The following is a 13,298-nucleotide window of genomic DNA, read 5'->3' as shown; positions in this document are numbered from 1 at the left end:
AATATATTTATATTACAATACTTTTGGTATAATTAGTAGAAAAATGTATAATTATGCCATTAGAATAATGGACTGCTCCCCCAAGTAGATATCCAGAAATCCTTTCTGGAAATTTTTTTATTTTGTTTTCACCCTGGTTGATTTTAATTTGCTACCGTTTATAAAAATTACATAAAAATCTCCTTCAAATGTTTGAATGTGTTTCATTTGTTTGGTTTAAATGTATTTATCTTACTATCAATTTCATTTTAAACTACAGTTAATGGCTATTATCTTTATCATAATATTGTAACCAAACAACTAACTACATAGTATTAAAAATTTCAAAATTTAATTTTGACTTTATTTATAACTGTAGATCTTTATTTTCATTATATTCTGATTCAACTATGTAATTAGTAGACAACCCCTTTTTTGTTCAATTTATTAAGTAAATAAATTACCTGCGATTTGCGAATTTGTTTGAATTTCATTCTTCCTGAAATATATTTATATATACATAATTTGATATTAAAAATATTTTAGCTCTGAACAATTTATTTACTTAACTGTGGGCTCATATAAATTAGAGAAACATTTACCATTTGTGCTGTATAATGCTGGTCATGATATTTACCTAACAACAATTATTATATATCCTAGTACCTATTTTCTAATAAAGTTCATCATACATATTACATTTATCTTTGACCTAATTACTTTAATAACATTCAGGTCTGAATTAGCCATTTGCTTAACAAATACAATTCATATATCATTTCATCTATATAACCATATATTTATTTTAATCATTTTTTTTTTTTTTAATACATTTTTAAAATAAATTATTTCTAGTTTTTATAAGGGCCACAATTATTAAAAAGATACTATAGCTTCAGTTGTTCCTTGGATTTAATGAGAAATTTTTTAATTTGTATTAAATTGCTTTTTACTGTGCAATGTAAATCTAAACCTGGAAAAATTAAAAACTACTATTTTTCCAATAATTTAATACATAAATAATTTAACTCAAGTCTTCCATTGATACATTAATTGTTATGTTGAATAATAAGTGTTTAAATTTTAATTTGTTGTATCTGTTTTATCTTAAAATACATAATAATATATTATCAAAAATTAGTTAAATAATAATAAATTGAGAATATAAATTTATATACAAATATAATTAAAAAATTTTAAGGACTTTTGTAAATGTTATTATTAGTTTTTCAATAGCAAGTTTACTTAAATTATAATTTTAAAAAATGACTATAAATACCTTTCTATTCAAAAATAAATTCACGTATCCATTTTTCATATTATATTTAGGTTTATTTATTTTTGTTTACTTTAAGAATTATAGTATTACTTTAAGAAAAGGTCTAAAAAACCGTATTTTATGTATCGTAAATTTTTCTCACCTAGCTACTATTGTACTATCTTTCTTACTATCTATAATATACTTATATTTATGTAGGCTATTATATTTTTACTTATTTTTGGACGCACTCTTTCAATCTTCTATATTTTGTTTTCTTTTTGTTTTTCTGTTTATATTTTTAAAATCTTTCGCTCTGTGTGAACAAACAATTGGCAGCCATTGTTGTTAAACCAATAGTTCCGAAAATGCCCGGTAAGTTTTCTTCCCGAAATTTTTTTTTTTATTATTATTATTTTCAAACGTACAATCATAACTTTTCTAAAATTTTGCTATTTTTGTTTTCACTTTATCGTTTGAGCAGCCCTTAGATTTTTTTTTCTTTTTCGTTGTTGTAATTGTTGTTTTGTTATATACGTTTTATTAATCGTTATATTTTCGTATTTAACACCAACTTTTGACATTTTTTGTTACTTAATATTTCAGAGTGTTTTTATTAATTCGCTTGAATGTTAACACTAATATTATATTTAATTGATTATAATTTGATTAAATATATATATATATGTATATATAAAATCAAACAATAATAGTTTTATAATTATTTTTGCATAAAAAGTGAATTCACATTTTGATTAGGATTGATTTTTTGCTCAGTTATTTAAGTAGTCATTTCTCGTTTCCTCTTCACCAATTTAAATTGTTCTTAAAGATTGATAATATAGAAATTTATATTTTAATAGCGCGTACATTGACTGTACATCCACTACTCTAAGGTGTTTCCTTCTAGGATGTGATCATATAATCCTTTACGAAAAAATGTTATGTATTATCCATCCTGATACTAGACATGTGCATGCAATCGATATAATTATGACATTATCATTGGCCTGCTTCATTTTTAAAACCTATGTAACAACTATACCCTTTAAACTAGATATTCCTGTAGTAACTAGCAGTATATCGTGTAAAATATGTAATATTTTGTCAATTATGTAATAATTAATGCACTGAACCAAACACCTTGATAAATTTCCTGCAGATTGATTCAAAAAGTAACAATTTTTATACATTCAATAATTGAATTGTTGATTTCAATAATTTTTCTTATTTGTGATTTTTCTTTTTTCGATTACAATCAATTTTTTTTAAATATTCTATTTTACTAAGTTGACCAACCAAATTTTACAAATAATAATTGGTTTAGTGTATGATCTCATAACTACTTAGCTTATTATAAGAGTTCACGTCAATTGGTCGTGCTAAAATTTGTAGTATAGTTTAAGTTGTATTGTTAAGGTTTATAAGCGAAAATTCTTATTGTCATGATAAATACTGATGAAATTACTAAAATAGGTATGTCAATCATTTTGTGTATAAAACTTTGATGACCGTTTCAAAAATAGTTCATCATTTATAAATAATTTATTAATTATAAGGTATTATTAGTATTATTCTTATCAATTAATATTTAAAAATTAAAATAGGTGACTCAATATATACAAATTACACATTATTTGACTGTACATTAAAATTATTTATTTTATATCTTATAATAAGATGTTTTAATAAATAATTTTGTTATTTATTAAGTAGAAATTTTTGTAAACGACTAATTTTACTGTGACTAATTTATCTGATGATAAATTTTCTATACGACCAATTTCAGATGCCTAATTTTACCACGACCAATTGACTTGACTGTACACCTATTAATGTATGTATTTAAATTAAAAATATACATAATTGTACAACTTTTTATATAGTGATACAAATATTAATATTATTCACATAGAATTAACAAATTTTATAGTTGAATAAAAATTAGTATCAAACAATCATTATCATACATTATTCTCATAAAATTTCTAAATTAAAGTATGCCAACATAAAATGGCTATTGCTAAACTGATATATTAGCAAATAAAGCGTTATCAACTGAATAATTGTATACACTTAGTTGGAAACTTCTAGTACACAACATTTTTTACTACACATACATCTTGGTTTAACCCTAATCATTTAAATATATATAAGTGACAAAAATGGATTGTGGCATAATTATATTACGTTTATATTATTGTCATATTAGGCTTTAGTCAAATCAAACAAATGTGCACTATTTATTTATTTTTGCATTCCAATTTAAATGATTGCGGTTATGTAATATTTATCTAAGCATCATTATTACAGCCAACAATTTTCTAATTAGTTAAGTTTTAATTCTTAAATACCGCGTTTATTTTATCTTAAATTATTTTAATATTAAAAAATTTCATAATAAATATTTATACTAATATTTCTTGTGTTTTGCTAAATATTTAAAAAAACACGCCTATTAATATCATTATTCTACTATAACTTCTGTCTTTTTTAATATTTTGCAGCTTTCTTTTTTATTATCTTATTACTAATTATACTACTTTAATACCCATTACATAATGAAATTAACTTGTTATAGGGTAGAATTCAGTAATAATTTTAATAGACATAATATTCTAATAAATTGTTTTATTTTTAATTTTTACATGTCCCTTATTATTCATTTTTACATTTATTATAATTTGAATGTTTTTTCTGTTTTCGTTTTGATATCCAATTTTATTTGATGCGGATATGGACTTGTTTGATGGCGCACCAAAAATAATTATGACGACGTTGTTGTGTTTCACTTGTTTTCTATTTTACATCACGTCTTGACATTTGGTAAGTATAATTAAAAGAACAGCTTTTTTTTACAATTAGTTTAAGCATGTATTGTGCTGGCATCATTTTTTTTTAGTTGCGTTATGTACATTACCCGTGGCTGTTTTTAACTTAATAGATGGTAATTATGTTATGATGTGTATTTTTATAGACATATGCACACAAGTAAAAATTAGATTAGATTAAACTAATTTAAATAATATGTGAAAAATCTTAACCCCTTCGACTTAATTACTATCGGTTACTCAAAATTTTAACGAATTAGGTTATGTTTGTACTAATTAAGTTAAAAAAACCTGTTTTTTCTGAATTTTAAACCATAATTATAAATTGTTCTTTTATTTCAATTTTAAACAAAATTCATTTATTTTGTTTTTATATTATACTTATGTTTCATACTAAATTTTTTTTCGAGTTTTTAATAGTACAAGTGTATACAATGTTTTCTATAAAGCATGATTCCTTTTTCTTTTTAGAGTAAAAATTAAAAAACAATCAGACATAATAATAAGTTGAATAAATTACACCATTTTAGTTTTAATGTAATATCTATTTATCTTCAAGCATGAATACCTTTATTTCTCTAATAACTTTGATTCATTAATCATTAATCGTTGTTCTTAAAAAAATCAAACAAAGTTTGGTAAGCTGGTTCTAGCAACAAACATATTTTCATAATACAAAATTTTAAAAAATGAGTAGGGGAATCGGAAAAATATATGTAAAATATTAGATAGTGCCGCTACTGCAAAGTTTTCCCTTGTGTGGTAAATGTATAACAAAACCGGATCGCCTGATAAGTCCTCCTTTTCTTTTCATTTTATCTTATTTCATGATTTAGTTTTTAAATGATCAAAGAAAAATCCTAATAATATTATTTGTGTACCCATCAGTTTTTGGACTATATATTTTTTACACTATAGATATAGATAATTATTATTTATAGTCAGTCTTTTACACTGGCAATTTATTGATAACAATTCATTTATATTATTAAAAATAAAAATTATGTCGAATATTGCTACCTAAAAAAAAAAATGTATGAAATATTATTTTCTATTAATATTTATTATTCTTCACGCGGATTCTTGAGTTATGAGGTTACATGAAATAATATATGTATAATGTATTTTAACTTCCATTTATATCAACATATTTTCTTTAACATTAACTCTTTTATATTTTCGAATTAATTTTTAAATTATAGAATTTTTTTGGGGGGGAGGGGGACATTTTACTTCTTTGTCTTGGTGTTATAAATTGTAATTAGTTTTATTTCAGTTTTTTGTTAATATCACGTGTTATATTAATTAACTTGATTACTTATCATATTTTTATTGTAATTTATGTTTTATATTTCTTAGTCACTGCAGCTAACTTAAGAAAAGAAGTAATTAGAAATAAAATAAGAGCAATTGGAAAAATGGCTAGAGTATTTTCTGTTTTGAGGTAAATGTAAACAAATAACTTTTTAAATTGTTATTTTTATTAAATGATACATATTCTTTTTTAATATTAGAGAAGAAAGCGAGAGTGTATTACAACTAAAAGGACTAACACCAACTGGCGCTCTTCCACTCGGAGCACTCTCTGGTGGAAAGACATCACTGAAAAATGGTAATTAGAAAATACATCAAAATTGTAATATTATGATATATAGCAATATTTAGTATTTTAAATAATATAATTGTATTGTAATAATACGTGTATAGTTTAAATAAAAATTTTTTTAGCACTTCAAGGGTTTTCGCCCAATCACAAAATTACATCATTTGCTGAGGCAAAAGGCTTAGATGCTATAAATGAACGAATGCCTCCTCGTAAAGATACACCTCCATCTAATCAATGTTCACCATCAAATGCTGCCAGTTCATCAACTTCGCCATTACCTGAGGATAAATCACCATCATCATCGTCTGTTCAGAAATCAGCGTCATCATCTGAACAACCTTTATCAAATACTCATTCATGATTTCCATCAACCTAGATGGGTCTTGTGCAACAGCTGTACCTTATCATAAACGAGTCCTTTAATACTGTCATACCTCTATATTTTTTATTTATGTAAAATTCTAAAATATTTCAGATGACCTATACCAGGACCTATCAACTGTTATTAATCTTAATAAAAATTACTGTTTATTCAATTTTTTAATCAACACAATTTTTTAAATTATTTTTTGTAATAATAAATTGTTTTTTCTTTTATGTTTCAATTATACATTTTAATATAAATTTATTAGGCACCTTAAAAGAGAAAGTTCCTGGGGACAGTTATGTCAATATAAATATATATACTATAATTTTTCTAATGTAAATTATTGTCTTTATATTTTTACCATTTTAATTTACCTGTTTCATTGTTGATTTTTTGTTTTGTTTTTTTTTTTTTTGCCATGGTTAACTTAAATCTGTTTTTAATTCTTTTATCAAAATCAATGGTTTTTATTGGCCTATAAATGTGTTGCTTATTTTATCAATACCTAAAGTATATGTTTTAATATATTGTTCTCTTCATTTTACTGTAAAATTTATGCATAATGTTCTGAGAATATTAAAATATGTAAGAAATAATTACTACGTTATGTTCGTGATATATTTCTACAGCAACTATTTTGTATAACCAAATAATATTAATAGTTAAATAATTTAAATTACTTAATTTTTTTTTTTGGGGGGAGGTAATCATTTGTTGTAATCAAAGAAGGTAGTAAGCAATTAATTGTTGTCAGGCTGCCCCTTCATATTTTAATAGAAACATTCAATTAAATAAGATGCCCCATATTAGCTTATATAATAAAACATTTTTGCCATTATTGTCAATCTTTAAAAACAAACACATAATTTTATTTAGTATAGGTACATCTATAAATATTTATATATATATATATATATGATAATTACTATAAATATTTCTTTATCAATACTATTTTGTATATATAATTTTTCAAATTATATTAATAATAAAATATAACTGATAAAACAATTTTATAAGTAGATCCTGCAAATTAAAAAAAATTGTCTTCTCTTTTTTCTTTATAGTTTGGTAAAAAATAATTTACTACATTAAAATAAAAAAAAAACTTGTTAATAATTTTAATAATTATTGTAGCATCTAGTTTAAATAATTTTTAAAATAGATAATTGTTACTGTTCAGCCACTATTTATAAAATAATTTGTTCTTGTTTATTTTCTTTAGGTAACTATTGCTTTTGCAGGATTTATTAATGCTCATTAAATTTTTTTCCACAACTATTTATTTAAATTTTTATCAAATTCCAAATTTAGCAATATTGACGCACGTATTGTCCGCAGTTGTGAACAAAAATTATTTAGAAGAAAAATGATGTCAATCGCATTTTTTCCTATCATTGTAATATCACTAATCTTATATTATAAGACTGTTAATTTATTCTTACAAAGACTATGAATGAAAAGTAAATTATTAATATTATAATATTTATAAATATTATTAGCGGACTATTAAAACAATAATACAAAACCCCTATTTGAAAAATGTATGTAACTTTTTCTATTGTGTGACCATCAAAAATTATTTTATACATATATAAATAATAATTTAAGGTTAAAAAGTACCCTGTTAATTCTTCTATGTTTATTTGTTTTCAGAAGTTAAATAAAACAAAACAATTTGATTTTATGATTATTCCAATTAATTATTTTAACTTGTTAAAATCACAGTGGCATAAAAATATATTAGAAGTATTGAATATTTTCTGAAAAAGTGAAATTTATATAAAATGTTATAACCATATAGGCTTTTTAGTGGAAAGTTTTAAACAATTATAACAATACAGATTTTTTTTATGTAATTTATCAAACACAATTTATTTCAGTTAATTGGAATGGGTTGTAATTAACATCTACTCGAAAAATACATTTTTTGCAATTTTTTATTTTAATCGACAATAGAACAAAATCAACACACCAAGCCTTACGAATATACATTTTGTATTTTATAAAAAATTAACTATAAACATTACTGTGTTATTTATTATAATTTATAGAAAGAAAAATATTTAACTTTTAAACAACAAATTTGATAAATTAACTAGTTGATATATTATAAAACAATGTAAATAATTTATTTTATGATATCCTAAACAAAAACCAATTTTCTTCTCACAAACACATCAAGGAACTTCGCCACAAGACCAATTACCAAAAAAATTAAGAATTGCCAATTATTTAAATTGATTTTATTCCGTTTCAAAGTTTAAAGTCTGAGACAATAAAATGAGCGGTTGAACGCGATAGTAGCCTAACCCTCAAAATGTTAAAAATTGAGTTGATGAGATAATTTTGTTTACTATAAAAAATATTTGAATGCAACAACGGCCTATTTTTGTTTTTTTAATTTTACAATAGATTGCAACACTATTTATGTTGTTTCATTAAACATTTTATAGAATTGTAAGAATTTTAAAAGATGTAATACACAAATTAACTGTTTAGTGGAATAGGCCACTGTTTCGCTCAACCCCTCAAATAGACGCCAAGTAGTTCAATATAGACGGACTAGGAAAGTAAAGCAAAAAAGCATAATTACAGAAATAAAAAATATCAAAATTTAAGGATTTTAAAAATTGCAATTTTTTGGGGATTTCCCTCATTTACGAGGAACGAGGGAATTTTTGAGGGTTATTTCTTTGACTAAATACAATATGTGATCTTTTGACGTATTGTTCATAAAAATTAGTCCAGTGAAAGCTGAGATTGAGCGTTTACAGACAAATAAAAAAAACACATAGTAAAATTAATACCTTCTTAGCTTTGCATCGAAGCTACAAGATAACACATTGTAAACGTGGCAACTATGACACTAAGGAATTAAACTTTCAGATACTTCATCTTTAAAAGAAAAAAACTGTAGCACAGTGTGGATATGGCATAGTTAGGATAAGTTTAAATGATATCTGACAGTGATTAAAATCATTATCATAAGAAACGATTCGATGCAAATCTGTACATAGTTTTTAAATTTAAGAAATTGGTGAATTATATCAAAATTAATCACTAATTCCTTCATTGTTTCTGATTAGTAATTCTTTCATTTATAAGTGTAATATAAGAATAATTGATTATTTTAGCAATTAAATATAGTATGAAATTGATATTGAATAATTTAGTATTGTAATTTTTATGGAGAAATTGTAAAGTAGTGATTACTTTTATGGCAAACGTGTATCAAAATTAAAAGGCTTGATACAAAACTTTTCAAAAAATAACTTTTAGTTAATTATGAATAAATGGTCTACAATGAATTTTGATCAGAGTCAAAAATATACATTTATTGGTCGATTTTTCGCGCTGATTTTAAATTTTCAATTAGATATTTTCTATTACCTCTAATTTTTGATATTATTTCTAATTAATTATGAACTATAAAATATGCTATACGAAATATTGTTATGAATATTTCAATTATAGCATCTATTTAAATACTAAGAGTTACTTAGAAATGATTAGTATTTCTATTGAAATGATTTATTACGATATAAATAAAATAAATATAATCAGTAATTTTAACAACATTTTGGGCTTTTTATAAATTTACTGTTAATAGTAATCATACAATTTTTTTTCCATATACGAATTAAAAAATTTTGTTGAATATTACAGACTGGAAATGAAACACCAAATAGAGGTAGAAATTAATAACTATGATTATTCAATTTTGTAGTTGAAACATGTCATATCAAATATAATTCATCAATTTATACATTAAAAACATTAGAAATGAACGATTTTAATCGTCAGTTTGTAAAAGTTTGATTATACAACTTTTTATTTGATAAAAAGGAAATTTTTTCAATTTTTGTGGGTAATATCTTAACATAGGTACAGGTTGTGATCATTTGATGTATCATTAAAAAAATTTGTCAAGTGAGAGCTGAAAAAAATTAATAACAGACACAAAAAAAAACCATATAGTAAAATATTTTAATTTGAATAAAAAATTCCTTCTCACAGTGATAAAAAAAGACACATCATAGTGAAATTAATACCTTCTCAGCTTCGCATCACAGCTAATACTTAATTCTTCTTCTTCCTCGCCTTAATCCCAACTACTTGGGGTCGGCCATAATACTAGCTAATACTAAATTTTTATTAAATATTTATTTATTATAATTAAATAATATTCATGAAATATTAATGTTTTTGTTAATTAAAAATCAAATTTAAATTTGACTTTTAAAACCCAATTATGTTCATTCAAATTTGAAAGAGGTGCGATAATCAAATCTTATACTTATTTTAATAAAGCAATTTATAAATAGATTTAATACATTCAAATAATTAACGTTATGATTTAAAATTTTGTATATTAATTAAACTGGAAAGAAGAAAATTAATATTAACGCCGTTTAGAATAAATGTTTCATTTATACCTTATTTAACAACACAGCCTTGTCTAAACTTATAATATCTATGAATTACTGTACTTTAAATCTATCAAGAAATAAAGAAGTTATTTTGCACAATTTATTCAACAGTTTTGATAATTATTAAAGTTTTTTAGAATCTTTATAGATTAGGGATGCTTTTGATACACCCAAAGCAATCTGATAAACTTGAAAATACCTCACTGAAAACGTGATAAACAGTCACAAATTTAACAGTTGGTATTTTAGAAAATTTAAAACTGATTCCTAAAATATTAGATATAAAAAAAGGTCAAAAAACTAAAATGAATAATAAATCTTAAACTCTTATTTGTGACAATAGAAAACTTAATTTAACAATATAATGATAATCCTAATATATAAGTTTAAATTTACATAATGTCTAATATGATATAACTTATAAACTATTTTTTTTCTTCATTAGAATATTAAAATGTATTTATAACTCTGCTTTAATTTATTTTCAAAATATTGTTACTTTTACTGTATAAATGTAAAATACACTAAACGTGTCCTACATATCTAACAAATAAACTGAACTGATTTTTATCCTTCTTAAATATAAATATAAAAATTAATTTTATTTCACTATTTTAAATTATGATATTTTTTATAAAAATGTGATTGTGTTTATTCTAGTAACTTACATATATAGCTAATAAATAAAGTAATTAATTTCATGTTATTGATGAATGTAAGTAATAATAATTTTAAATAAGGAGAATAAATTTCAATAAAATGTATATATGTATAATATACATATATACATTGTATATATACCTTCTTGTTTAACCTCGCCTTAATCCTAAATACTTGGCCACCCTAAACTTCAGCAATCAACATACACCACGGCACCTCTCCTGGTATTTCTCTAGTAATTTCATACATCACTATAGAAAATAAGTAAGGGCTTAAAGCAGAACCTTGGTATACTTCTACTCTTACCCTAAAACTTTCTGTTACTTCTCCCACACTTTTTACCCTAGTACAAGTACCATCATACATAACCTCTATTATATTAATGTATAATTAATATTATATTAATCCAACCTTTTCGGGACACCTTTTCTCATTAATGATCACTTTAAAATCTCTTTCGATACTCTATCATACGCTTTCTCCAAGTCTATTAATACCATACACAGCTTTTTCTTCTTTTCCCTATACTTTTCTATTAGTTGTCTCATACAAAATAACAATAAAATATAATAATGGCTCCATTATTGACTTACCAGGCATAAATCCAAACTAATATTTAGGTACCAATGTCTCATTTCTTATTTTCTTATCTATTACTTTTTCCAAATTTTTCATACTATAACTCATGAGCTAATTGCCGCTATAGATGACGCCCAGCTCAACCACTCTATGAGTATAATTTCTAGTACAGTAAAATCAACACCCAAACAGCTGCTTCCCGTCTTGCGCAACATCTTTCCACCTGCTACACGCCGTAAATCAGTTGGCCATAGAGAATGGACAAAATACGCTAAAAACCAATCTCTCCCAATTCATCAAGACACTACTCTAGTTGTATCTATGATAATTTCAATATATAATATTAAATTTACATAATGTCCAATATGATGATATAACTTTAAGTTCTCTATGACAATCTCAATCTATAATTTCCACACTCCTATATGTCTCCTATACCTTTAAATATCGGTATTACAATAATATTCTTCCATTCTTTTGGTATTTTTCCTTCTAATAATATTTTATTAAAAAGATCCTTCAACCACCTTATACCAACACTACCTAATATTTTTCATACTTTTACTGGCACTTCATCTGGTCCTACTGATTTATTATTTTTCACTGATGCTACAGCCTCCCATACCTCTTTCTTATTACTTAAATCTACCATTGACACTACGAGTGAAGGTAGATCCGTACAAAGATTGGTAAAACAGCTACTGCACAAGTTATCCTGCTGTTGGTATCTAAAACTTTATTCTTTAGACTTACTCCATTTCTATTTACTTTATTTTCTCTCACCTGTTGTCCCCACGTACGTCCAAGATGGAACAATCCGCCTAAGTTTTGTTCAGGAATCCTCATACTTTTTGAACAAAATTTACGCTGGCTATTGATTTGGCGCAATCTCATTAGTTACCTCTTACGACTGGCGGAGGGGCCGTGGAAGTATTCTTATTCCCTACTCACATGTCCCAGTGAATAGGGGATATTCACAGTGTACAAATGCTATATGTACAAATGCTATATGTACCTACTTCATTAATAATTTTTAGGTGGAAGTCTTGCACATAGTATTAGTATTGGAAGTGATATTTCATATCGCACAAAAATGGATGTAGTATGTGTTATTGATGTGATTCAATCTTGTAATTTAGCAGATCGAAAGAGAGCATTAGAAGAAATAAAACAATATCCTTGTTGTAAATATTATTATAAAAATAGCAATAAATTTTAAGTATAATTTATTCTTTTTCACAAATATAATAAAAATGAACTTTACAGCTCTAATAATAAAAAAATTAGAATAATTTACTATCTGCATTTACTATTTTGCTAGCATAATAATTATAATACTTCCATATAAAAGTTTAAATTGAAATTTCAATGTTTATTTTTTAACTATAAACAATTTAGTTACATTGATATACAATTTTTGAACTAAACCATATAAATAAAATAAAACAAATGTTAAATGTTATTGATTTTCATTTTTAATGTTTTACAAAATTTATTTTTAATAACAAAAAAAAAAATTATAAAATATATATAACAATTATTAAAAATAGACATTGAGACAAATAAAACATTTATCACAGTCTTTATT

The 13,298-nt window shown here is 23.9% G+C and overlaps 1 protein-coding gene across 7 annotated transcripts in view; it reads left to right on the top strand.

The window, feature by feature from the left end:
• LOC126901474 (serine/threonine-protein phosphatase 2B catalytic subunit 2-like) overlaps nt 1–6,566 on the top strand; it is a 45,688-nt gene extending 39,122 nt beyond the window's left edge. For 2 of the 7 annotated variants that reach the window (XM_050677932.1, XM_050677933.1), the window contains 4 exons: nt 1,577–1,612; nt 5,437–5,512; nt 5,583–5,680; nt 5,797–6,279. In XM_050677932.1, coding sequence (XP_050533889.1) covers nt 1,577–1,612; nt 5,437–5,512; nt 5,583–5,680; nt 5,797–6,035 — 449 coding nt within the window. In that variant the 3' untranslated portion in view covers nt 6,036–6,279. Of the gene's footprint in view, nt 1–1,576; nt 1,613–5,427; nt 5,513–5,582; nt 5,681–5,796 lie in introns of all 7 variants that reach the window. The other 5 variants (XM_050677935.1, XM_050677931.1, XM_050677929.1 and 2 more) reach the window with 4 other exon arrangements.
• Nucleotides 6,567–13,298: the final 6,732 nt, after the last annotated feature.

This window comes from Daktulosphaira vitifoliae, unplaced genomic scaffold (assembly GCF_025091365.1).
Source record: "Daktulosphaira vitifoliae isolate Bord-2020 unplaced genomic scaffold, ASM2509136v1 Scaffold_3, whole genome shotgun sequence".
NCBI lineage: Eukaryota > Metazoa > Arthropoda > Insecta > Hemiptera > Phylloxeridae > Daktulosphaira > Daktulosphaira vitifoliae.
This window is presented reverse-complemented; position numbering and strand designations above follow the sequence as displayed.